Source organism: Oryctolagus cuniculus, chromosome X (genome assembly GCF_964237555.1).
Source record: "Oryctolagus cuniculus chromosome X, mOryCun1.1, whole genome shotgun sequence".
In the NCBI taxonomy this organism is placed as follows: domain Eukaryota; kingdom Metazoa; phylum Chordata; class Mammalia; order Lagomorpha; family Leporidae; genus Oryctolagus; species Oryctolagus cuniculus.
Window position 1 is genome coordinate 42753826 of NC_091453.1, and position 26088 is coordinate 42779913.

Below are 26088 nucleotides of genomic sequence, written 5' to 3' on the forward strand. Positions count from 1 at the left end.
AAATGAGGATGTATAGAAGACAATTATATAATGCCTCAAAATGTTTTACATTGGGATGTGATGCTTTTATCAGTCGCTGTAATGGAAGAAATTCAAGCAAAAATGTCATAATTTCCTGAGCAGCACAGTTAGAGAGAAAGGTGCACCTAACTGTCCTCCCAGGTAGGGGTCGCAATTGTACCACAAGGGTAAAGGTGGAGCCCCATGTGGCTTCGCTTAACGTGCATAACGACGTCTGAAGAGACGTTTTTTGTTCCCAGCAGCACTCGGGGCAGAGCTTCTCTCTGTGGAAGGTTCGCCTGATAAAGAGGTACACCTTCCGCGCCCTTGAGGTACAGACCATGGGAGCCCTGAGCAGTCGGTTTCTGAGGCGCCAGGGAGTTCGTGCTCCAGAGGAACCGGGTGCCGCTAGGGAACAGGAGGCGGCGTCTGGGGAGGCGGAAGTGGTAGTGGAGAGAGAGGAAGGGCGTGAAGAGAACAGACCCACTACCAGTCATGGCGGCCGCAAGCGGAGGGCCAGTCCTGGCGGGCCACTGACAAAAACCCTGCCTGGGAAGCGTGCCAAAGACAAATCCTTGTCCGTTTATGAGGCACTCTTCCTGAGGGGTGAAGACAGTGACGTACAGATCCGGGCATTGGGGGAGGAATGGAACTTGCACAGAGTCTACCTTTGCCAGTCAGGGTACTTTGGGAGCATGTTCAGTGGTGCCTGGCGGGAGACAAACATGGATACGATAGAGCTACAGATGCCTGACGAGAACATTGATAGTGAAGCCCTGCATGAGGCCTTGGGCTCTTTATATCGCAATGTAGTTACCATCCCTCCCAGCCGAGTTGTCGCCATGCTGGCCACGGCCAGCATGCTGCAGCTGGATGAGCTAATTCAGCAGTGTGAGGAGGTCATGAAGGAGAGGGTGAGTGCCCAGACCGTGTGCAGCTACTTATATGCTGCGGACAGCTATGGGCTCCAGATCATCAGGGCCATGTGCTTCCAGTGGCTGCTGGACAACCTGATGACACATTGTACGGAGGAGCTACTGCGAGAAATCAGCCTGGATCTCATGAAGGAACTCATCACCTCCTCAGAGCTCTTGGTGATGGAAGTGGAAATGGATGTGTACATCACACTGAAAAAGTGGATGTTTCTGCATCTGCAGCCCACATGGAAAGGCTCCCGAAAAGCACTGCTGCCTGACGCGGACTCGTGCTTTGCCAGGTACAAGAGGGAGGCAGAAGGCGTCCCTTTCCTGGAAAGCGAGCAGGGTAGAGCCTTTGTGCCAGCATTCCAGCAGCTGCGGCTCGCCTACATAATTTGTGACCTGCCTGCTGCTCGTGTCATCGACCAGGATGCTCTGATCCCTGCCTCGTGGTTAACCCCGGTGTACAAAGAGCAATGGCTTGCACTCCTCCGGGCTGAACAGACAAGGGATCTGGGACGCACAGATATCTATGTGTCAGACCTCCAGGGGAACAGCATGCGGTGTGGGGGACAGCTTCTCAAGGATGAGCAGCATAGCTGGAGGTGGGCTGGCTTCAATTTTGGCTGGGACCTGGTGGTGTGCTATGCCAACAGGCGCATCATTTTGCGGCGCAGTGCACTGAATAAGTCCTGTGGCCTTGGTATCAGCTTACTCTGGCAGAGAAAAGTTGCATTCCGCCTCCGCCTGGCCTCCTTGGACAGAGCTGGCAGAGCCACTTTCAGGAAAGACACAGGATTCCAGATGCTTTCCCTTGGAAAGGATGAAGAGCTAGAGGTAGTAAACCTGGAGAACCAAGATGTGGTTTTCCCTATATATGTGGCCTGTAACTTCTTGTACCTCCCCAGAGAGAGAAGCACTGCTCAGAGTGAAGACCCCTGCACAAGCCTAGAGAGCTGAGCAACTAACTCTTCCATAGGAACAGGGGTGAATGATGTTCTCCAGATGCCAGCTGCCTCTGTAGACTGATCTAACTGGTCTGTTGTGGGTGATCAACTATGTCAGAGGCTTTGCTAAAGTACAACCCATAAGTTTGAGGCTGTCCATAGCACATTTCAAAGCCCAGCAAACACCCAGAGAACTCAGTCGAGCTGTTACTGTGGAAACCTATCCTCCTAGGTTACCATACATCAGTCCCCACATCTTTTCTGAGACAACCAAGACCAAGGAACTTTAGAGAGTCACTGTGAGCCTACCTAATCAACTATGTGAGTCAAAATATTTTATAACATGCATTTCCTTTAGAATGCTTAATTCAACGTTGAGAGACTATTTTGAATTTTCTTTGAATTTATGTATTTAGAGTTGCCCAGTCCAATTATTATCACCATTGCCCCTGATATCACCAAGTTGTTTTCCCCCTTCACAATATCTTACCACTGAGTGAAGTTCTTAATTTACTGGGTTTTCATTTTCATATGTTTACGAATTATTTTAAAAGTCTGATTTCACCTAGAATTTTACGCGATATTGACATTTCAAAGTTTCAGCAACCTCTATTGAGAGTGAGGTGGGAAGAAACAGTTTGATGCTCTGGGGCTATTCCATTGCTAAATATATTTTTTGTCTGTGGCATACAGTCAGGTATTGCATACGCACCCAGAAATGCAATTCAGGCAAGCTGATGACATTTACCCAGCAGACATGTTTTTAGTTTGAATTGTATTTGGGACGACTACCTCCTGCTTAAGAGCAGTACTGGTAACCTATCCTCTGGAATGGAGTGATTCTTGACAACAATGGGAATTCCTTGGCACCTGGAAAAGACATCAAGGGATGAGAATTCCAAGCTGGTAATCCACAAGGGTTAAAGTAGATATAGTAGATACTTTTGTCCAAAAAGGAGAGACAGTGCTAATTGTAACTTGGATAGGTTGCTATCTGGTTGCTGTTAATATTTTTCAAAGGTTTATCTATTTATTTTGAAAGAATTACAGAGAGAGAGAGAAAATGAGGGAGAGCTGGAGAGGGGAGAGGGAGGGAGGGACGAAGAGAGAGAGAGAGAGAAAGAGGGAGGGAGAGAGAGAGAGAGAAAGAGAGAGAGAGATCTTCCATTCATTGGTTCACTTGCCAGATGGGTGCAATGCCCAGGACTTGGCCAGAAAAAAGTCAGGAGCCCTAAGCTTCATCCGGGTCTCCCACTTGGGTGGCAGGGGCCAAACACTTGAGCCATCATCTGCTGCTTTGCCAGTTGCATTAGCAGGGAGGTGGATCGGAGTGGATTAACCAGGACACAAACAGGCACCCATATGTGATGCTGGCATTGCAGGCAGTGGCTTTCCTTGTTACCCCACAACGCTAGGCCCTGATTACTGCTAATTTGTGAACTGCCACCACCTCACTTCCTCCCAAAATCCCTACTTGTTTTCATTTCAATTGAGTGATTTCTGAGGTTAAAGAATGTGAAACCTCGAACACTGTTTTGGCATCCACAAAAGTAGTAATACGTATGTGGAAAGAGTGAAAAAAAAACTTATTCGGGATGAGCAAATAAATTGTTTTAATCCATAGATTTTTTTTATATAGCTTTACATAGTTAAAACCAGGATTTTCCTGTGTGGGTTTGTATTCCTCATCCCAGTTAAACTTTATACTTTGTCAGCCAGTGAAGGCAGTACATTTCACCCTGTATATGTTGCATTTTCCTCCTTAAGGAAATTTGACAGGCTTTGCCAACCCAAACCTGCACGATAAGGTTGGAGTAATAATTTCATTGTAGTGGTACGAAATGACTCTTGAGGATGCCACTGCTGTACACTTTGATGGCTTTCCTTAATTTTGCAAACTCCCCTGTGCCTCCACAGCCACCCACTTCACTGTACTAACCTTGTAATTTCTCTAACTAACCCACTACAAACAACAAATGTCATTTTGTTTTTTTCAATTATTTATGTTTGGGAAAGAGGAAGGAATGATTCAATATAATGGTCAAAATACTTGGGTTTCGAAGATTTAATTCCTTTACATGAACTTTCTAAGAAATTTCAAATCACTTGTTCCTGAGCTGAATGCCAGGATGCTGTTTAATCAAAAAAAGAAAAAAGTGGGTATTCTCCCTTTGGAAATTCAGAGACTACTGAGGTAGAAATGTACATTGAGAGTTCTGCTTCTGTTTTGCAATGCGACTAATTTGACATCTTTCAGTTGGTTTTTGCTGTTTATCGTCGAAAGGAGTTTTATAATGTAAAATGTTGACAGCTGAAATAAACTCACTTAAAGCATCTTTGCTTATTTAATTTATTTGAAAGAGCCTGAGAGAGACACAGCATATCCCATCCCCTGGTTCACTCCTCAAATGCCTGTGGCACCAGTGGTTGGTCCAAGGGGAAGCCAGGAGCCAGGGACTGAATGTGTGCCTCACACGTGGATAGCAAGAACTTAACTGCTTGAGCCATCACCTGCTGCCTCCCAGGGTGCACATTAGTAGGAATCTGGAATCTGGAGCAGGGCCAGCACTAGAACCCAGGCACTGCAATGTGGGAAGCAGACATCCCAAGCAGCATCTTAACCACTATGCCAAGCAGCCACCCCTGAACTACAACTCATCTAAATTCTCGCAAATCCTGGTTGTTGCCATTTTCCAGCTTGGGCCGTTTACCCAATGTCAGTCTATGTTTTCATTTTAAGGCTGTTTTGTTTTGACTGCTGAAGCTGAGGGAGGAAGCCTCCCACATTAACATTTACATTGTTTCACAGCCTCTTGGTGGAGAAATGGGGAAGCAGAACAAGATGTAGAGTTGTGGTAAAGCTACACAAAACTGTCAAGCTACATGACAACAGACTAAATGCCAAAGCCCTTGCCATCCCAAAGGAGATGTACCTCTGTAGTACCCAATGCGAGCCTTAACAAGAGAAGGGGAGGAGTTCTCTCTGTCTTTTCCTATCTACGTGTTTGACTTGTTGTCTCTGATACTCACTATCTCTTCTTGTCTCTATTATCTGTCTTCCTCTTTCTGTATCCTTTTCTGCCTTTCTATATGTCTTTATCTCTACCTTTGTCTGTCTTTGTCTATCTCTGTCTCTTTATCAATCTTTTTTCACTGTTTTCTTCCTGGCTGTCTCTCTTAATCTGTGTCTGTTTGGCTCCATCTCTGTCTCTGTCTCTGCCTCTGTCTCCGCCTCCATCCCTGTCTCTCTCTCTCGCTCTGGCTCTCGCTCTCTGTCTGTCAACCTCACTCTATTGTTCTCTCTGAAGCTGTCCTTTTTCTCTTGCCCAGGTGCATGCTTTCTCTCTGCTCATTTGTGCCCGTCTCTCTGTCATTTTTGTCTCGATGTGTACCTGCCATTCTCTTTCTGGACTTCTATGTGTATGTATCATAGACTTCTATGTGTATGTAATCCTGTCTGTGTCAGTAACTGTCTCACTGGCTCTGCCCTTCTCTTTCTGTGCCTGTCTGTCTTTCCCTTTCTCTTTTGTGTGGCTCTGTCTACCCTTTTATGCCCATCTTTTTGTTTGCATGTCTGACACTATGCGTTGTGTCATCTCTGTCTATCTGACCGACTGTCAATGAGCTTTGTAGTCTTTGGCTATTTCTGTCCCTGGCTCTGTTTGATTGTCTGTAATAGAATGCCTCTGTCTCTGCCTAACTTAGGAAGGCAGGACTACAACGTGATTACAATTCAGTACATCGGGCCGGCGCCGTGGCTCACTAGGCTAATCCTCTGCCTTGCGGCGCCGGCACACCGGGTTCTAATCCCGGTTGGGGCACCGGATTCTGTCCCGGTTGCCCCTCTTCTAGGCCAGCTCTCTGCTGTGGCCAGGGAGTGCAGTGGAGGATGGCCCAAGTGCTTGGGCCCTGCACCCCATGGGAGACCAGGATAAGTACCTGGCTCCTGCCATCGGATCAGCGCAGTGCGCCGGCCGCAGCGGCCATTGGGGGGGTGAACCAACGGCAAAAAGGAAGACCTTTCTCTCTGTCTCTCTCTCTCTCACTATCCACTCTGCCTGTAAAAAAAAAAAAAAGATAAACTTAAAAAAAAAATTCAGTACATCGACCACCTTCTGTTATGTTGCCTCCCAGTGTTCTCCATGAGACAGCTTCAGTAGCCTGGAAGAAAATGGAGGGCAGCAGTCCTGAGGCTCACTTTCCAAAGATGTAAGGAATCTTAAGTAAACGGTGGCCTATGAAAGACACAGAGGTGTCAGTAGGGTGTAGGTGAGATGGGAACAGGCAACAGACAAGCATAAAGTATGTTATTGTGGAAAGTGTCTATTTATAAACAGCACAAAAATGACACTGGGTTCTGACAAAGTATGCAAGAGTGTTCTAGAAAGTGAAAATCATCTCTTATGAAGAAAAGTAAAACAAGTGGAAGCGTGCTTCCATAGGGTCTTCAGGACATCCCCCGATTTTTGCTCACATAATTTGAAATGAAAGCTTCCTTCTGAGTTAAGACAGTGAGAGGTACACACTCTGTAAGTATGTAACTGAACCCATGGGGTTAAGCTTAAATTTTGGTTTGGGCTCTGTAAGAAAGACACTGAAATAATTGGACCGAAACAAAATGCAAGGTTTCAATGCCATCGTCAATTCAGTTATTAATGTGACTCCCAAGGCATTCCTTGTCTGCTCAGCTACTTGGGCTTACAGGCTCTCCTCTTTATTCAGGTTAACTCATTTGAAAGGCTTGCATCATCTGCCTCAGGCTCCAAGGCTTCCTAGCTTCAGTAACTACCTTTGCATGTGCAATATTTTATGAGTCCTGTGGTTGCCATGTAACATTAGAAAATCCAATCAAATATATACAGGTAACCATGCACAAGAGACAAAGAGGCTAAAACCATATATAAGAGAAAACCCTTCTTTGTTCGGGGCTCAAAAATTTGGATAAGAATTTCCACCTGGGCCTTATGCTGGCAAAATCAAAGACTACTTCTTGTTAAGAGGCCTTGGTGTCTTGTCTCCATACACGAATCCCACTACATTTTTCTGGGGCTCCTCCTGGATCAGACGGGGGGTTTTTCCACCTCCTTTGTCTTCAGGGGCATGGGGCCCCTGGTGTCGGTGGTAGAGTGAACTCCCTTGGTGCCAGTAGACCACTTGCTCTATGGGCGGAAGCTCCCCACCAGCATGCAGGGGTCCCAACCCTGGAAGCACAACGGAACCCTGTGGGCACAGGAACTAGTCTCAGGAGCACCGCCCATGGGAACAGGTGAAAACCCAGGTTCAATTGATTTGGAGGACCTGCCACGGATGGCAGAAGTGGAGCCCACTCAACTCCCAGAGTTGCCCTAGTAATCTCATATGATGGCAGAGCGGAGCGCTGAGATCAAACTGAAACTCTCAGGTACTGGCTATTGGGCTGGTGACCTCCCCCAGGACTTGCAGCTCTGAGCAGCAGATCAAAGTTTGGCAAGGAGCTACACGGATCGTGGGTGGTCTGAGAGCCACACTGGGGCCAGGGCCCTGGGAGTTGCAGGGCATGAGCAGAGCAGGCTCATGGGATCCATAAAGAAAAATCCCATCAGCCACTTCCAGTGAGAGTCCTGACGTCAGAGACATGGCGTGCAGTGGCAGGTGGAGGGGCAGGTGCAGGAAGCTGGAGGAGGCAGAGTCTTTCTGCTTGGGCCTTCTTCAGAGTGCTGGTCTGTCTTGGTGCTGAGTTTTCACAGATGCTCTCTTCATTGGTTGCCATGGCCTCCTGCATGGGGTCGGGTTGCTCTTACAGAGCTAGAAGCCCAAGGCCAAAGAGCCTTGGCGACATGGTATTGTTAGCAGAGATGGTGAAACAGGTTCTTGTCTCTGTGCAGATAAAGAATTCTGATGTAAGTCATAATGCAGTGGTAAATGAAAAAAAAAAAAACATTCCTGACAGGCCAGGTAAAATAGGTTCTTGGCTCTGTGCAAAAAAAGAGTTCTGATGTAAGACCGAGAACTGTGGTAAACAGGGTTACATGGTTTAATGGGAAAAAAAATACCCTTGGCAGGCCAGGGAGACAGCTCCAAAAGCTGAGATCTGAGTGCACAGTCTGTATTCAGACTGAGACTTCAAAGGAATGGAGTCTGGTTCTTCCTGTTGTTTCTGCTTCCTCTCCTCCCTTTCCACTGAGACAAAGAGTTTACTGAGTGTAAATTAAGCTAAATTACCCCTAAAATAGTAAAGGAACTATCTTGACTCAAATGACTCTCTGACCTTGGGACTTCTCGTTGGACCCATAAAACTGTCAAAATAATAAACATGGAATGAAATTAACATCATTTTTTTCATGACCTAAAATCCATCATCAGGTTATAAAACCAAGCTTCTGTTGTGTTTGTGCAAAGGCTTGAAACCCCACTACCCTCCGCTCTGGCTGTAGTTTCTTTAAAAAAAAAAAAAGAGGCAGTTTAAACATTATACTCTCCTCTCTTTGGTTTGCGGTGTGTTAACACCATACCTTCGCTGCGAATGGAGGAGGAAGGTCACCTGTCTCAGCCTGGGGCAGTGATACTTAGAAATCTTTCAAATGTAAGTTAACAATTTCCAGTGGGCTTCTCACCCATGTGGCACACTGGCCATTAGCCCACAGTCACACTTGGGGGGGCCTGTCTTGCAGCTGCCTGAACATATGTTTGTTTTAGAGATGGTCCCAGGTATCTGAATGTTGACTAGGTGTCAGCCTAAGGTGCTTGTTAGGTGAAAAATTAGGCTCAAATGCATTCTAAAATCTAAAGAGGCATGCTCGTAATAACCTCACACATAAAAATGCCAGGGGAATGACTCTTGCAGTAATTTGGTACAGCTGTAACTGAATAATATAAATATAAAATACACTGCCGTAAACAAAAGGGTTGTTTTTTTATAGCAGCACTGCCTGTCTTCCTGAGACTAAATAAAATATGTCCATTTAATAGATCTCGGGTTAATATCAGTGATTTCCAGGTAGAGTTGATTTATAAAAAATAAATAAAAATTCCATACAAATGTAATATAACCTTAATTAAGACAGGGTATGAGATAATATCAGCATCTTTATTCATCTGTGTCTAATTGCTAAATGTAAATTGGGTAAAGGTAAATGAGATAAATGTGTCTAAATGTAAACTTCAATACTCTTAACACCTTATATTCTATAAAAAGAACTTTGGATTTGTTGACAAATAAGTTTTCATAAACTGTAAGTAAAAATAATTCAAGATTGTTTAGAAGTAACTAAGGTTGAAATTCGGTATGTTCTTTTATTTTAAAAATGTTGTCTTAAGAGATTTTTAAATGGTTAGTTCAATGTAAATCAAGAATTTCAGCAGGCGGAAAAAAAGATCACAAGGATAAAGATGTGTTTCTTAGTGAAAAAGGTTGAGACAGAGATTTTTAAAAAAATAATCTTAACATTAATAATAATAATAATAATAATAATAAAGAAGACATGGCTTATAAGAATTACTATGTCCTAATGGCTAGTTTACTCTAGACTAAAAATGAAAAGATAAAAAAGGTTTAAGCAAGTTGCAAAAGTGTGAGAAAGTCATAGAAGTTTATACAAGAAATACTTCTTCGGATACAGAAGCTACCAATTTATTTTTCTTTGATTGACATAAAATTAAAATGTGATCCTCTGTTAAAGCAATGAGGTTTTTGAAATACATATGTGTTAGTAGGTATTTTAAAATAGTCTTTTTGTATTCTACTGAGATAATCTTTGTGTTCTCTGTCTCATAGGCTCTAATTGTTTAAAAACAGCTGAGTTTTAAAAGAGTCATGGTTTGTTCAAATATGTACTTATTTTAAAGTATTTGAGTGATAACTTTATAACAATGATTAAATCTGATTGATATTATGTCACGATGTTAAGGGATCATGTTTCTATCAGATATGTTAAGCCTTGACATCCCTAAGGTTCAAAAACTCAGTGTCCCAAATTCTTTGGACTTTGATATTTCCATTTGGGCCCTTGGCACTCATCTTGTAGAGACACCAACTAATTAGGCTTTTTAGATTATATTAAAAAGACTGTCAAGATGTGAAATGGTACTAAACTTTAAGTTGTGCTAGTACAAAATGTAGTGATATACATGTCCAATGTTACAAAAGTCTAATGACCTTGTTACGTTGTTATCAGTCATAAAGATTGTTAACCTTTATTAAGGTTATCTTAATAAAAAGGCCCAAAGTCCTAAAAGAGATAGAGATAAATGTTTTATAAAATCCTACAGGTGCCTTCTGAAATACTATGTGGAGTAAGCAGGTGCCTCTTGTCAATTATATTCTCTTTTTGTTTGACAGGCAGAGTGGACAGTGAGAGAGAGAGACAGGGAGAAAGGTCTTCCTTTTCCATTGGTTCACCCCCCCAATGGCCACTGCGGCTGGCGTACCACGCTGATCCGAAGCCAGAAGCCAGGTGCTTCTCCTGGCCTCCCATGCGGGTGCAGGGCCCAAGCACTTGGGCCATTCTCCACTGCACTCCCGGGCCACAGCAGAGAGCTGGACTGGAAGAGGAGCAACCGGGACAGAATCCGGTGCCCCAACCAGGACTAGAACCTGGTGTGCCAGCGCCGCAGGCGGAGGATTAGCCTATTGAGCCGTGGTGCCAGCCTAATTGTATTCTCTTAATAAGAGGTTTCAAACCTCCAAAACAAAACCAGACTGCTCATAAAAATTAAAATATCGTCAGTTCTGTGTTTAAATATTTCTTCTTCTAGGTCCCCCCCCCAATTTCTTCCATGGTTTCTATTGTATTCAGTACTTTTGGACATCTCTATAAACAGATAAATACCAAAGTTTAACAATAAACTACAGGTTCCAACTAAAAGGCTATGGTTAATTTAGATTACTAAAAAAACTAAAGGTAATTCCAATTGATAAATGGAAATTTTTAAAACAGCTAAATAAACTTTTACTAAAACTGCTTCATTGTTCAGTCTTACAACATATGTTACAAATATGTGTGTGTAGGTTGCATGTCTATCTAAAAATTATTAAAAACCTATTTTGATTGGCTTGTAGATTAAAAACACTCATATAAAACTGTTAAATTAGCACACATTACAGGTGACTTAAATCTCTTAAAAAATAGAATGTTCTAAATTTGTCCACAGAAAAATCTAAACAAAATTTTAAATCATTGACATGTTTGGGTTTGGGTTTTCTGGTCAAGCAAATGCACTTGTGATAGGCATTTGCAATCACAAAGTACAATATTGATCTAATACTAATACAGGTAAAGGTATATAATGCAGTGCTCACTGCTCCCTATAAAGGCTGATTTAAAGTTGTTCTCTCTCTCTCTGTCTGTCTCTCTCTGTCTCTCTCTATCTCACACACACACACACACACACACACACACAAACAAACCTTCTGTCTGAACATGCCTGTGACTGCGCACTTCCAGCTCAGGCTAGCAAAGATGAAGGACAGAACTGAACACTCCGTTGACTGACAATCCTAGAGTATGCCTCTGTGGTCTACTTTAGCAGAGACCAAGAAAAATGAGTTAGGCAACAGGAGCAATGTAAAGATAAGCAGCAAGCCAACTAATAGCTGCTTTACACAGTGTCTTGCCATCACAAAGACCCAATGCAGCTAGTCCACCCCAAATGGCAACAGGTTGCGATATGGAAAGCCAGCAGACTGGGCAAACAGACGTCCTGACAAAAGTCAGCCTCCACAAAATTCTGTCAAGAGCTGGGAAAGTGGAACTGCCCTGGGACCAAAGGGCTCCCAGGTCAGAACCACAGACCCTGCTGGCCCCCAAGCTGAAAAAGTCCTTTATTCCATCCAGCTTCCAAGATAAACAATGCTGTTGAGGGGAAGGCTCAATAGAAGCAGGACTGTGATCTTCCTTTTATAGATGCTGCCTGTTCTATACTAACCTCCTGTAAGCCAGCTCTTCTCCCAGGCCGGGTAGGTAATAAATCAACAGGGTGCCCTCACTAAAGCAGTTCACACCTTTGTTATGATGTCTCTTCCAGTATCCCGTGTAAAGAGATAGTTAGGTCTGGGCCTCACATAAACCTGGTCAGGCCTACATGACACTCTCAATGGGAAAACTTCCTCCTGGTTTAGATAATACATTTCTTGGGCACTCTAAGAATGATTCAGTCTTTTTGTTTTAGATCCTGTTGTATTTAATTTGCTAGTTAGATCTGTTTACTCCAGACTTACAAAGTGACAAAGGGCATGGGGGGGCACTATTGTAAAAAAAGACATTCAAACAGATAAAAAATAAACCTTACTAAATAAGAGACTGTTTCTTTGTCCACCCCTATTATGGTTAAGGTCGATGAGATAGCTCCCTGGATCCACCAAAGCCAAGTAAGACTGGCAGCCTAAACTAGAGAACGGCTCAAATCCAACAACACCGTGCAAGCTGACCATCTGAAACTGGCGAGCCAGCCCTAAAGAGATCACCAGGGATAATGGCTGCATAGGAACTCTGGGAGACAAAAGCCTTGCTTCAGTTACTCTGAAAGCTGACTGATTTACTCACAGCTTAAGCTTGAGGAATCAGCTGCCTGATAAAATAAATGGAGTGATCCTTTCTTGTGTTGCCTCTTTATATTGGTTTCAAAATTTTAATCTAAACACCTGTTGTATATAAATAGATAGTGAAGACAAGATCATAAAAAAATTAATGATCAAATACAAAGGCCACCCATATTCCTGTCGAGACCTAGAAAGGTTGAAACTCCAGAGACTTGTTTGGAGGATGGTTTTAAAATTTTAGTGGATTCAGGGGCTGGCACTGTGGCACAGCGTGTCAACACCCTAGCACTGGTATCCCATGTGGGCAGTGGTTCGAGACCCGGCTGCTGCACTTCTGATCCAGCTCTCTGCTGTGGCCTAGGAAAGCAGTAGAGGATGGCCCAAGTCCTTGGGTCCCTTCACCGGCATGGGAGACCTGGAGGAAGCTCCTGGCTCCTGGCTTTGGATCGGTGCAGCTCCAGCAGTTGTGGCCAATTGGGGAGTGAACCAACGGATGGAAGACCTCTCTCTGTCTCTCTCTCTCTCTCTCTCTCTCTCTCTCTCTCTCTCTCGGCTTCTCCTCTCTCTGTGTAACTCTTTCAAATAAATAAATAAATCTTTAAAAAAATTTAGTGGATTCAAATCTCTCATAAGTGCTGTGATGATACTGGTAGAGTCTTGCCTGACTTTTCCTTGTCTTGTGCCCTTGTTTATATAAACTCTCTATAGCTTCATAAAGACCCAGGTCAAAAATAAAACCCCAGCTGCACATGTCATAATGCTGTAGAAATGCTTGGATCAGGATGATAATCTCCGACACAAAAGGGTTCTGAGCATGAAAGAGGGGAATGTGGCAGAGGCCTTTGTCTTTTAATTAAACTTGTTTCTGACATGATTAAAGTTGTGATAGAGGCCTTCCAGAGCTCAGAAGCAGAAAAAGGGAGGAATCTGTCCTGGGAATGAAATGTAGTTCTTATCTGCTTGCCTATGAATGCTTCAACTGTAGTTCCTATCTGCCTACATGTAACCATTTCAGGTTCCGCTTGTCAGTAAAGAGCAATGATGTCAACCCTTGCCAGAAAGCTTAGGGCTCAGTGTGTGTTTTTAAAAACCATCTTCAGTAACTACCCTCACATGTGCAGTATTGTATCAGTCCTGTGGCTGCCATATAACCTTAGGATATCCAATCAAATATATGCAGGTAACCATATAAGGGAGAAAAAGAATTAAAACCATATATAAGAGAAAATCCTTCTTTGTTCGGGGCTCAGGATTTTGGATAAGAAATTTCACCTGGGACTTCCGCCAGGATAATAAAAGACCACTTCCTGATAAGGGGCCTTGGTGTCTTGTCTCGGTGCACAAATCCTGCTACTTCATGTCTTATGGCAAGTCAAAATACAACATGGCTGGAGGTATATTTGTTAGTTCAAGACATTTTTAACATAGCTTTTTTTCTACTAGAGAAGTGAAATTCACCTTGTATTTAGACAGCAAATGGCAAGTTGATAATAGAAATTATATTTGTGGATGATTTATTCTAACAGTGCAAGACAACATTTGATTTAGACTTTCACATCAATATTATGATTACTTCCTCAGGTTAGAACCCACGGGTTTGCTTCACTGCATATTGTCACAAAATCCAACTATTGAAGTTGGTTTAAGGCCTAGAGGAAGGATAATATGATACGCTGCAAAGAGTGAAAACAATCTTGGAAAGTTCATCCAAGTTCTGAACGATTCTCTGAGAAGTATTCATCACATACACATAATGTACTGCATTGGTGATATCTGCCAATTAGTTAAACACAAACCAAGGCAATATTAAAAATAGGAAACATCAATGACTGATGAATTGAACATTAAACACAGTATCCATGTATTAAAATGTCACTCTCTAACCCACAAATGCATACAATCATCGTTAATAAAAATTTAAAAATGATAGCACAAAAAGGAAGCATTGTTTTGACGTGCATTAAATGCATTCAGAAAAAAGAGGGTTACCCTATAATCAAGTAGCTCAGTAGAACTCTTGGGCATAATAGAGTGATATTAAAGCTGTAAACGGTAAAACTCAAGAAACTAATTGTTGAAAATAAACACCAAACTGGCAGTCTTTGTTATTAGGTAGGAGAAACATATATTGTAGATGGTGCTGAAATCTGGCTTTTGCTTATGCTTGAAAATAATATGAAGTGGCATTTATCTTCTCTCACTTTATCATGATCTCCGATGAGGTTGTCTAAAGTTGATATTCTCCCTCTCACTCTCTCTCTCTTTGCACGTGTGTGTGTATGTGTGTGTGTGTGTGTGTGTTTTAATGTCCAATGCGAGCATAATATATTCTTGTTGTGAGTGCGAGGACAGCATTTGCCATGACTGAGACCTAACTGTGAGTACCAGGCCAGTTCCTAGATGCCAATAGTTTTCTTTTCATTTGTTACTGTAGCCTTTTGGTCAACGATATTGGACCACAAAAATATATTTGGTTATCTAACTTTTAATTGTTCCTCTAATTTTGCTGATCAAAAGTTTATTTAGAAGCTATAGTCTGTGATTGAACATGGATTAGTCTCTCCTGCTCCTTTTGCTGTGGTGTGAATTCTTTGTCTCATTAATGAAGCCAGTTGGCTCTGTTTTTAGAGCCATGTGACTTTTGTTAGAGTCAAAGATAGTCAGTTATTCTTCTCTGAAATTTCTGAAATAAATCTCTTTGAGTGCTTCCGGCTATTTCTTCCCATGCCCAGGGAAAGAAGGGATGCAGGGCATACTTAGTTTCAAATGTCTGGAAGTCCCAAAAAATCACCATGAACACACAGTACACATTATCATGTGATAGATGAATGCTTGTATAAGATATTTATGTAAGTTGCTACATGTGAAGTAGTACCCCAGTGTGACACCTTCTGTACTGGGAATATATGTGGATCATTCACCTCAACCAGAGAAAGCCAATTTTGTGTTCCTCAAGATACATACCACTCTTCACTTTTGTAAAGCAGGCTGACTGTCTTGAACAAAACGAATACAATAAACAAAGTGAGTATTAGTGCAAGAATGGCCCCAACATCAGTGGCTACTCCTGATTGATTATGCCCTACTGATAGGATTACAATGACCTCAGCAGGAGTCTTCTGTCTCTGTGAGAACAAGATTCGATGCTTATAATTCTGAAGGGTGGGATTAATATGTAAGGAAACATACATTTCAGAAAGAACCTTCAAAAATAAAATCACTTTCAGGGTTCCTTAGAGCAACAGCAGCTTTTTTCTTTTACTCTGATGTCAATGGGGTTAGGTGGAGCTGGTCATATTCAGCATTTGTTTCCCCTTAAGCAACAGAAGCAGATCATACAGGGGTAAGTGATAACAGGGTGAAGATAAGGGTGAATGTATTTGTGTTCTGGAAGGCATCACAATAGGGCGTGTAATGATTGAGATAATTCTACTTGATTTAATTTTGGTGTTTTTGGAATACTACTTACTTCAAATTATGTTTTCAGATTTTGCATAATAAGATATTCTACTGCAAAAATATCGACTGTATCAGAACTCATGGCTCATGGCTCCTTTTTCTCGCATTATGTTAGTGGTCTAGTAAGGATGAAGAAAAAGTGTTGAAGTATCAGAAAATCAATCTTATCCTATCATCTTTGAAGGAATATCCCCACTTCTTTTTTTAAAGATTTATTTATTTTACTCGAAAGTCACAGTTACACAGAGAGAGAAGGAGAGGCAGAGAGAGAGAGAGAGAGTTTGTTCTTCCATCCGTTGGTTCACTCCCAGGATGGCTGCAACAGCCAGAGCTGCACTGATCCGAAGCCAGGAGCCAGGAGCTTTTTCCAGGTCTCCTACGTGGGTGCAGGGGCCCAAGGACTTGGGTCATGCTCTACTGCTTTCCCAGGCCATAGCAGGGGGCTGGATCGGAACTGCAGCAGCCGGTTTTCGAACCGGCACCCATATGGGATGCCGGCATTGCAGGCAGCGGTTTTACCCGCTACGCAGAGTGCCGGCCTCTCCCCACTTCTGAAGTCAGCATTTCATGGAAGATTGCTGAGAATCTTCAGCTGTATGTTGTCCAGATGGAGTGGGTATACAGTAGACAGGAGGATATGCTGAGAAATATGAATTCAAGAACCAACACCGCCAAGTTTCATGGATGCTAGTTGTTGACAGTACCTGGCAAGATCTTTTTCACCTAGGCTCAAGAGCAGTTTATTCTGATGCCTATTTCAGAAGGCCAGATCTCCAGGTCACAGATCACATAAAGACTGCTTAGGTGAGTGTTTTGGAAATGTAGCTCCTATCTGTGTGAAAAATCTGCAACATCATACAAGTCCTTTAAAGTAATTATAGTGATATCAGGCCGGCGCCGCGGCTCACTAGGCTAATCCTCCGCCTAGCGGCGCCGGCACACCGGGTTCTAGTCCCGGTCGGGGCGCCGGATTCTGTCCCGGTTGCCCCTCTTCCAGGCCAGCCCTCTGCTGTGGCCAGGGAGTGCAGTGGAGGATGGCCCAGGTGCTTGGGCCCTGCACCCCATGGGAGACCAGGAAAAGCACCTGGCTCCTGGCTCCTGCCATCGGATCAGCGCGGTGCGCCGGCAGCAGCGCGCCGGCCACGGCGGCCATTGGAGGGTGAACCAACGGCAAAGGAAGACCTTTCTCTCTGTCTCTCTCTCTCTCACTGTCCACTCTGCCTGTCAAAAAAAAAAAAAAGTAATTATAGTGATATCAGTTTGCAAAAGGATAGGATTCCAAATTGGCCATGAAATTCCTAAATGGGAGGGCTTCCTAAATAGTGGGGTGACCTGATACACACGTGTCCTGCGAGTTCCAGATGAGGTCAACTTTATATACATTGAAACCACTGGTAATACCTAGGGCCACGGAAGAGTTCCCACATGCTTTCCTAATTTTACTTTTATAATTTCATATTCATAATGCATTAAATTTATGTCACAGCGATGGTAAGGCTGCTTCCATCTGATGTAATTTTAGAAGGTTTAGAAAATAACTTGTTTCACTACACATTTTCAAGTTGTACATAATGCTATGCTCCTTTAAAATTATATATTATGTCTGTAGTGATGGCTCCTTTTCTTAGCCCTAACAGCTTTAATTTGTGTTTTCTCTTGACCCCATTGTAGGGAATTTATTGGTTTTATTTGTACCTCCTAAAAACAAGCATTTGATGTGCTTGATCTTCTTTAAAGATTTCTATGTTATCCTTATATAATTTTGGATAAATATTTGTCCGTTTCATTTCCATGCACATAGTCTATTATTCTTATTTGGTATTTTTGTTTTTTAGCTCATAAATTTGTAGTCTCATTTACCGATAGAAGCATCTGGTATTATAAATGTTCCTCAAAGTACTACATGTTGTATCACATATGATTTTATAGGTGATAATTTCATAATTCTTTGGTTTCAATATTTCCAATTTCTGTTATGATTAATAATTTCAATGCATCACTTGCTGGTCATATTTATCAATTGTTTCAAGTTGCATAATTAAGTTTTTCCTTGGATTATTATTTTCTGACTCAGTTACACTGTGTTCACAGAGTATCATTCGCATCTTAACAACTCTTTGATATTTGCTGACATGTATTTGCGGTCTAGCATATGATCTATTTCTCCATATGTTCTAGCTGTGTTTCCAAGGAATAAATATGTCCTAGCTGTTAGACCTAATATTTGATAAGAGTGCACTGAATCATGATTTGATTTGATGGTGTTCTTCAAAGCTTCCTTAGCCATTGCTAATACGTATAGCTTTCTTAACCATCTGTTCCCACTTTGTGGACTTACCAATTTTGGTGAATTTTGATATATGTATATTTTGAGGCTTCATAGTTAATTATACACAGCAATCAGAGATATCGTCTGTGCACTCTGAGTTCCTTCTTTATCATTTAAGAATTGAAAGCATAAAAAGTATGCCCACAACCACTTATTGTTGACCCTTCAAATGATGCTCACTCAAAGAGCATATGGATCCATACTGAGTGTTTCCCACTAACCTCTATCTTTACAGTTGTTTCTGTCATCTTCTTCCTGCTCCCTTTTTATTGTGATTTTTTTCTGCCAGCTTCACAAGTTTTCTCTCTTCCTGTTTTTTTTTATTTTCTCTTACTGGATTGATTGATTGAATTTCTATTGATCAGATTGAGTGTTCTTTATTAACACATTCTCTCTAGTTATTTGGAAGAGCTTTTTTTTGAGATTTATGTATTATATATTTGAAAGCAACAATGACAGAATTTGAGAGAAAGTTGCACTTTGTGCACACACACATGTATAAACATGTCATATATATATATATATATATGTAGAGAGAGAGAGAGAGAGAGAGAGAAGGAGAATCCATCCCTTGTTCACTCCCCAAATGGCCACAGCTGCCAATTCTGGGGCAAACTGAAACCAGGATCCAGGAACTCCATCCAGGTCTCCTACCTGGGTGGCAGGATGCCCAAGTACTTGGTAAATTTTCTGATGCCTGCTCAGATGCATTAGCAGGGAGCTGTATCAGAAAATTGTGTAGCTAGAACTGCAACTCTCAAATGGGTTGCTCGTGTTGCAAGTGGTAGCTCAAGACACTGTACTATAATGCCAGCCCCTATACCCCATTTCTATTTGTCAAGTCATTTTAACATGCTCTGAAAAGTCTACATGTCAATTGTGATACCGTGAATAAATACTTATCCAGACGTTGATCTACCCCAACTCAGTGACTCTTAGGGCAAAACTTAATATTGCAATACAAGTTAATGAACATTGCTGCAAGGAAGGACTTAAAGCTTTTTGTTTCACCTCAGGGTGGAAGGTTTGCAGTAGAGCAGGGAGTTATCATTTACTGAACAGCATCAATAATCTAAGTACTTTGGGCACATTTTTCTTTCATTTGACCCACACAAATATCGTGGCAGGTATGCATTCTTGTATCCCCATCTGAAAGGAGAACAGTGAGAACCAGTGGTAAAGTAACATGTCCATTATGACATGGCTAAGCAACTGATTTCTGGGTGAGGATGTAAATCGAAGACCCTTTGGCTGCAAATTTCAGGGTCTTTCTCCCACTCTACGTAATTTTCAAATGTATATACCTAAACTGTAGCCACATGCGTCCTCTTAGACGTGAACAGTTGAATTTGCGAGGCCTGAGTCACATTCTTTAACACAAGAAAATCAACTACTAAAAGGTGAACATTTTTTATTATTCCATGACTCAATTTTGCCTTTTTTCCACTCAAAACAGCCAGTGTCACACAACTGCAGATAATCTATCCTTGATGGACCTTTCTCAGAAAAGGAAAAACCATGCTTTATGCCTTTCATGGATCATTATGTCATCTGCCATCACTAAGCCCATGCTGCCTGTCTTCCTGTAACCAATCATTTCTTAGAGGAGCAGAAATGGTCTCCAGTGATCCCAGGGGCACAGATAGTGGAGAAAGGATATAGATGTAGATATAGATATAGATATAGATATAGATATAGATATAGATATAGATATAGGTATAGGTATAGGTATAGGTATAGGTTTAGGTATGGATATAGGTATAGATAGATATGATGATATAGATATAGATATTACTAAAATATCCACTTCTCCATTCATGTTCTGCCTTCTTCCAAGAAATTCTTTAGTCATTTAACTAATGTCCTTGCTTAGCAACCATTGTCCACTCCTAACTCCACACCTGAAAATGCTCAACATGTGCACATTCACTCTAGGGGCTTAAGGCCTCAGGTTCCATATCTGCAAAACAGGATTGCCTAACTGTTAATACCTGGCAAGTACTCTCAACATATTGAGAATATATTTGTAATACTTAATACAAAAACGTTTGGAAAATAATTGTTTTGTCAAATAATTTTGTGACATTGAAAGCCACAGGCAAAACGCTAGTTTTTGCTGCAAACATCAAACAGAGTTTAGAAAACTCAAGAGGGGAAGTAAATGCTATCATATTTCCACACATTTTTACTCCTTTTTATTGTTCTCTTTGCCTTTCTGGTGCTCACAGATTCTTTCTTTTGTCATTTGCTTTCTGTTTGAGGAACTTCTTTAGCTGTGTTCAAAGCAGATCTCTTGGCACCACATTCTCTACTGTCCTTCACCTGACAATGTATTCACTTATACTTCACCCCTGAAAGATATTTCCACCACTTGCGGCCTCTGGGGGTGACACTTTTTTTCCCCTCAGTACTGGTGGAATGTTTTATCCTTTCGTTCTGTCCTCCATGCTAGAGGGTAGGGGTGCCTCACACTGCTCCCCACATGGCCTGCACCACAAAAACTTATGTAGGGTCGGGAGCCTGCTACTCCTGGCTAACTGTGTTTGTTTTCCCTTTTTAAATAAATGTAAATAACTATTGAGACAAAGCTGTTTTCAGAATGGGTCACACAGAAAACACAAATATCTAGTATATGCAAGAAACCCATTCTGACAAAAGATTTGAAAAGCTTAAGAAATAAATATGCACTGGGGGTGACAGAGACACATAGAAAGCAGGGGGAGAAATATTAACATCATAAGATGAGGAAAGGAGGTTATCTTATTATGTAAGAAGTATAAATCAGTGAAAATAATTTTAACAAATATGTGTATACCTAATAACATGGCCTCCACATCTTATTTTTTTTACTCTATAGATTTAGATACATATATTGACATCTACACATGAGAGCAAACATGTCGTATTTGTCTTTCTGTGGCTGGCTTTTTTTTCACTAAGCATAAGGGCCTCCATTCCCATCCACTTTGTTGCAAAATGCTAAGGTTTCATTCTCTTTTTATGGTCGGGTGTACATATTTCCTGTTGCTTCTTAAAGTACACATTTGTCATCTCCTGGTTTTGCAGGTCAGGAATTTCATATGGGTCTCTCCAAACTAAAACTGAAGTGTCGGTAGGCTTCAATTCTTTCTGGAGGTTCTAGGAAGAGTCCATTTCCTATTCATTTGGGTTGTTGGCAGCATTAAATTCCTTGCAGCAGCAGGACTTGCTGACTGTGTGTTGAGGGCTATTCCCAGCTTCTAGAGGCTGCCACAGTCCTTCCTTCATAGCTGCCTTTCTCCAAATTCACATCCAACCATGGTGGGTCACATCCTCCTTGCATCACATCACTTTAACCCAATCTTCTGCTCTCCTCTAATGCCTTTGATAGTTCGTGTGACTGTGTTGGACCCACCCAAATAATCCAGGAAAGTCTTTCTATGGTAAAGTCAAATAATTAGTAACTTTAACTTCATCTCCCATCTTAATTACATTTTACCATACAACATAACGTATTCAGAGGTTCTGGGGATTAGGACACGGGCAATACAAAGCCATAGTTTTGCCTACCACAGCAGTGGTATGAGTCATCATTCTACTAGAACTCTTCTGACACCATCCCAGCAAGGAAGGGTGAGGGTCATCTCATTTTTGCTCTGAGTGAGTGAGTGAATGGATTGGCTTCCAACACAGCTTTGCTTGACATCATCCCATCAGGGAAGCCAGGTCGGGGCATAGTCGTGGCAACTATGTGAGGGAAAAACTCTGGGCTCTTCCCCCTGTATTTGTTGTCGGGGGTTGAGGGTAGGTGTGTGGCTGCTGTCTCCACTCCTCCCATGGTGGTTGGCAGGTGTTATCTAAAAAGTTTCTGTTTTTACTAGGATGGCTCTTCCACGGTTCTCAAGCTAAAGAGAAGGATTTTGGAGGATCTCTCCTCATGTGTGCCCATTGACATTTCCACATTACTGATTTTTCCACATTCCAGTAGTGGACATATGATGCAAAAAGCAAATCCTGTGAACTTACTATGCTGTTGCTTCACAGGGCCCAATGTCCCATACTGGTTGGAATTCTTTTTAGAGTCTTGCAACCTGTGTGTGTGTTGGTGTGTGTATACATACATACAAACATATATATGTATGTATACATATGTGTATGTATGTACATATGCATATATATACATATTCACACATAGTGGATTTTAGCTGGGAGGAATCAAGATAAGTCTGCCTACTCTACCTTGTGCCAGAAATAGAAGTGCACAAAATACTTTAAAATATTTAAGTGCTTATCAAAATACATTTTCATCTATAAATTAAATTATGATTTAATTGCATTTCATTATTAAAGGTAAACAGCATTTTAAGGTATCATATTTGATGCATCTTCAGTTCTAGTAGCGGAATCAGCGACAGACATTGATTGGCAAAGCTCAGGAGCAGGGGACGCCACCATCAACTGGTTATCTTATGAGGGGCACTGTATAATAAGCAGTGGCAAGGAGCACATAAGAACTATTCAGACTGGGTTTAGAGTTCAGAAGCCCCACTTGCTCACCACTTGTGTGATTTCAGACAAGTCCTCCTTCCCCTCTAGCCCATCTGTCTCAAAAAACAAGCAAACAATAGCTCTCAGAGCATAGACAGGAGAAATAAATGGCATACTCTTACAGATGTAGATGGGATACTCTATGGGATGATCTACCTGTGGAAAGCACTGATCAAATGATGTTTTGTTTCATGCACTTCACAAAGCTGCAGAGAATTTTGAAGGCAGACTCTGCAGGGGGAGTCTGTCAGAGTTCAGGAAAGGGGCGATGATTCAGACTCCTGTGACCTTGGTCTCCACAATGGCACATTTCAGAAACCCAGAAAAAGAGGTCCATAGGGTATTGCAGTCTCTCTCCACCCAGTAGTTAAAGCTATATCCCCTTGCCTCTGAGAAATGAGTGCAACCATACAGTTAGTGGAAAGAACTTCTGAGTTAATCTTGGTTCAACTCTTGAGCCTCACTAGGGCTCATCAAGTGCACCCGGCATTTCTCACTTCCTTACTCACTGTCTGCGAGTTGTCGCTTCTAGCCTGTATACATCACAGTCTGTAGGTGTCATTCCCTTGCTCCAGCTAACTTACCCGCTAATTTAGAGGACAGAGAGCCTCACGGTGAACCACCGTTAATCTGAGATCTTCTTCTGCCTCACTCTCATCTTCAGGAAAACTTTTTCTAGGACAGACATAGAAGTCTCGATAGGCACGTCACATCTCGAGGCAGACAAGCATATTTTCAGTTACTGTTTCCCAAGAACGTAGAGAATGCCAGCTACTTCCTGAAGTCAAGTCAGCAGAGCTAGCCAAACTTAAAGACTTGTTCTGAGCCTGTCACCTAGCAGCAATAATGCTTTGATGTGCTTTATGAGGTTGGCATGCTATGGGTACAATGTCCTTCCAAGATGCCTTGCTCCCTGCAGTCACAATTGGACGTGATTAAGCTTGTGGTGCATACTAGGGAACAAATCCATGAGGCAAAACGAAACTTCTTTTTCTGGCTACTATACTGAGGAGGCTTCTGTCACTCAGTTTGTTTGGATTAACAAATTAAAGACAATCTTGTTACTCTTGATCATTTCCTTGAAAACCTTGAGCAAACTACAATTGCAAGCTCCACATTCTGTAAGAATATATTTGGAGAAATCTCGATACGACCCCAAATTAGATGGGTTCTCAATTCACCCAGTTGGTTGCTTGGTCTCTCTAAAATCAAGCTTGGTGAAGATGTGCACACTCCAGCTCGTCACAGTTAAGCTGACTTGGGAAAAATACTGGGACATAATCGGTAGGGAAATTTTAACTGGATAGCAGGGAGATGTCCCCAGTGCGTGTTATAAATGCTTGCCACTTGAAATTCATGCTTCTGTGAAAGGAATAAAGCTAAAAATTTTAGAGGTTATAAAAAAATTCTTCCTTTACTAGCTTTCTTTTTTTTAAACTTTTATTTAATGAATATAAATTTCCAAAGTACAGCTTATGGATTACAATGGCTTCCCCCCCATAACGTCCCTCCCACCCGCAACCCTCCCCTTTCCCACTCCCTCTGCGAAAGGAATAAAGCTAAGAATTTTAGAGGTTATAAAAAAAAATTCTTCCCCTACTGGCTTTCCTGTTGCAAATGGGCCCTGCGTTGTGTGTACATTAGTGCATTCAGTCATATATTTGTCCAACACTTGCTGAGCACCTAATCTGTGTGCCTCAGATCCTGTGTTGGGAAGTAGAGGTATAGGGGTAAAAGAGGGAGACCAAGTTCCTGCCCCCCAGGAATTTACATTCCGGTAGGGGGATATACTAAAACCTAGTCACAGACTAGCACCGTGGCTTTGTGGGAAAAGGTGCCGCCTGTGATGCTGGCATAACATATGGGAACCAGTTCATAGCCCAGCTGCTCCACTTCAAATCTAGCTCCCTGATAATGGCCTGGGAAAACCACTGGAAGGTGGCCCAAGTGTTTGGGCCCCTGGCATCCACACGGGAGACCTGAATGAAGCTCCAGGATCCCGGTTTAGCCTGGCCCAGCCCCGGCCATTGTGGCCATTAGGGGAGTGATCCAGTGGATGGAAGATTCTCTCTCTCTCTCTCTCATTCTCTCTCTCTCTCTCTGTGTGTGTGTGTATAGCACTGAAAATCACACAAATAAATAAATCTTTATAAATATAAACACTAGAGACACTTTCACACAAATGGACAATCACAAATGGGCAATGTGATTGGCAGTGACTAGTTATTGTAGTAAAATTTTCAGAGACCTGTGGCATTTGAGCTTAGTTCAAAATGAGATGCAGGGCAGCAGGGAAGCCTGCTGTAATAATCATTTATCATGTATGTATGTCATAAGGGTGTGAAGGGGGAATGTTTTCTGAACTGAACAAAAGTCTTGTGTGGCAGCTCCCTAGTGAACAAAAGGGAGAGTGAACAAAAAGGAGTTGAGGTCCTGGAGATAGACAGGGATCTGATGGCTGAAAGCTTTGTAAGCCAATTTCGAAGACTGAATTTTATTCATAGTATAAAGAGAAGCCACTATGGGATTTGAAGTCAGTACGTGATAGGAAACAACTTGGACTTTGCGGTAATTACCACACCTGCTTTGTGAACAGCAGAAGGTTGCTGGATAGAGCAGACACTGCCACTTCCCCTTGCCAAAGGTCGAATACTCAATCCCTATTTAGCATTAAAATGCTCAATTTTTGCCAGATACTTTGCTGGCTGGGACAAAATATTACACCCAAAGGTGATAGAGTGATCCTGGGAATGCAGCCTAAGTAGAATTTAGGTAACTGAAATTAGTCCCTATTTTTCCTACTGCCTTTCCATTTTCTCCAGGCCTATGGCATTGGTATCATGGCTGGAGTTCTAGCAGCTGCAACAAACCATGGAGAGACCCTGAGACTTGAAGTCACGTACCTTCAGAATGACTGGCGCCTGAGTCCCTTGTGACTACAGGGAGGCCTCATGACCTGCCTTGCACTGGAAAACTCTACACATCTTCCATGTAAGGAAGAAAAATCTCATTTTATGCAAGACATAATCTGAGGATAGAGCCAGCATGATAAGATCAAGGATCAGGTATGAGGTGAGTGGCTGTAACACTTAATGAGATAAGAGAGGTTTTGAGACAGAGCACATTTCGAGGAAAATCAAGACTTCAGTTTTGCATTTGACAATTCCGTGATGCCTAGTAGAAATCAACATGGAAATGTTGAAGAGATACTTAAAAATTCCTCAGGGAAAAAGTGAGTGGGAGATAGTAATTTAGTAGTGATGAGCATTGTGACAGTATTTAAGTCACCAGATAGGATGGTATCACCTAGGGAGAATGGAGGAAGAGAAGAGGGCTGGAGTTAGATCCCTAGGAGAGAGTCACATTTAGGTGTTCAGTGTGGGAACACCTACC

The 26088-nt window shown here is 42.1% G+C and overlaps 1 protein-coding gene across 1 annotated transcript in view; it reads left to right on the forward strand.

Annotated features, from left to right (window-relative positions):
* Nucleotides 1–25631, forward strand: part of LOC100358200 (germ cell-less protein-like 1) — a 92639-nt gene extending 67008 nt beyond the window's left edge. The window contains exons 3-4 of the mRNA XM_070066672.1: nucleotides 261–1754; nucleotides 25518–25631. Of these exons, the coding sequence (XP_069922773.1) occupies nucleotides 261–1754; nucleotides 25518–25631 (1608 nt within the window). The remainder of the gene's footprint in view (nucleotides 1–260; nucleotides 1755–25517) is intronic.
* The last annotated feature ends 457 nt before the right edge of the window (nucleotides 25632–26088 follow it).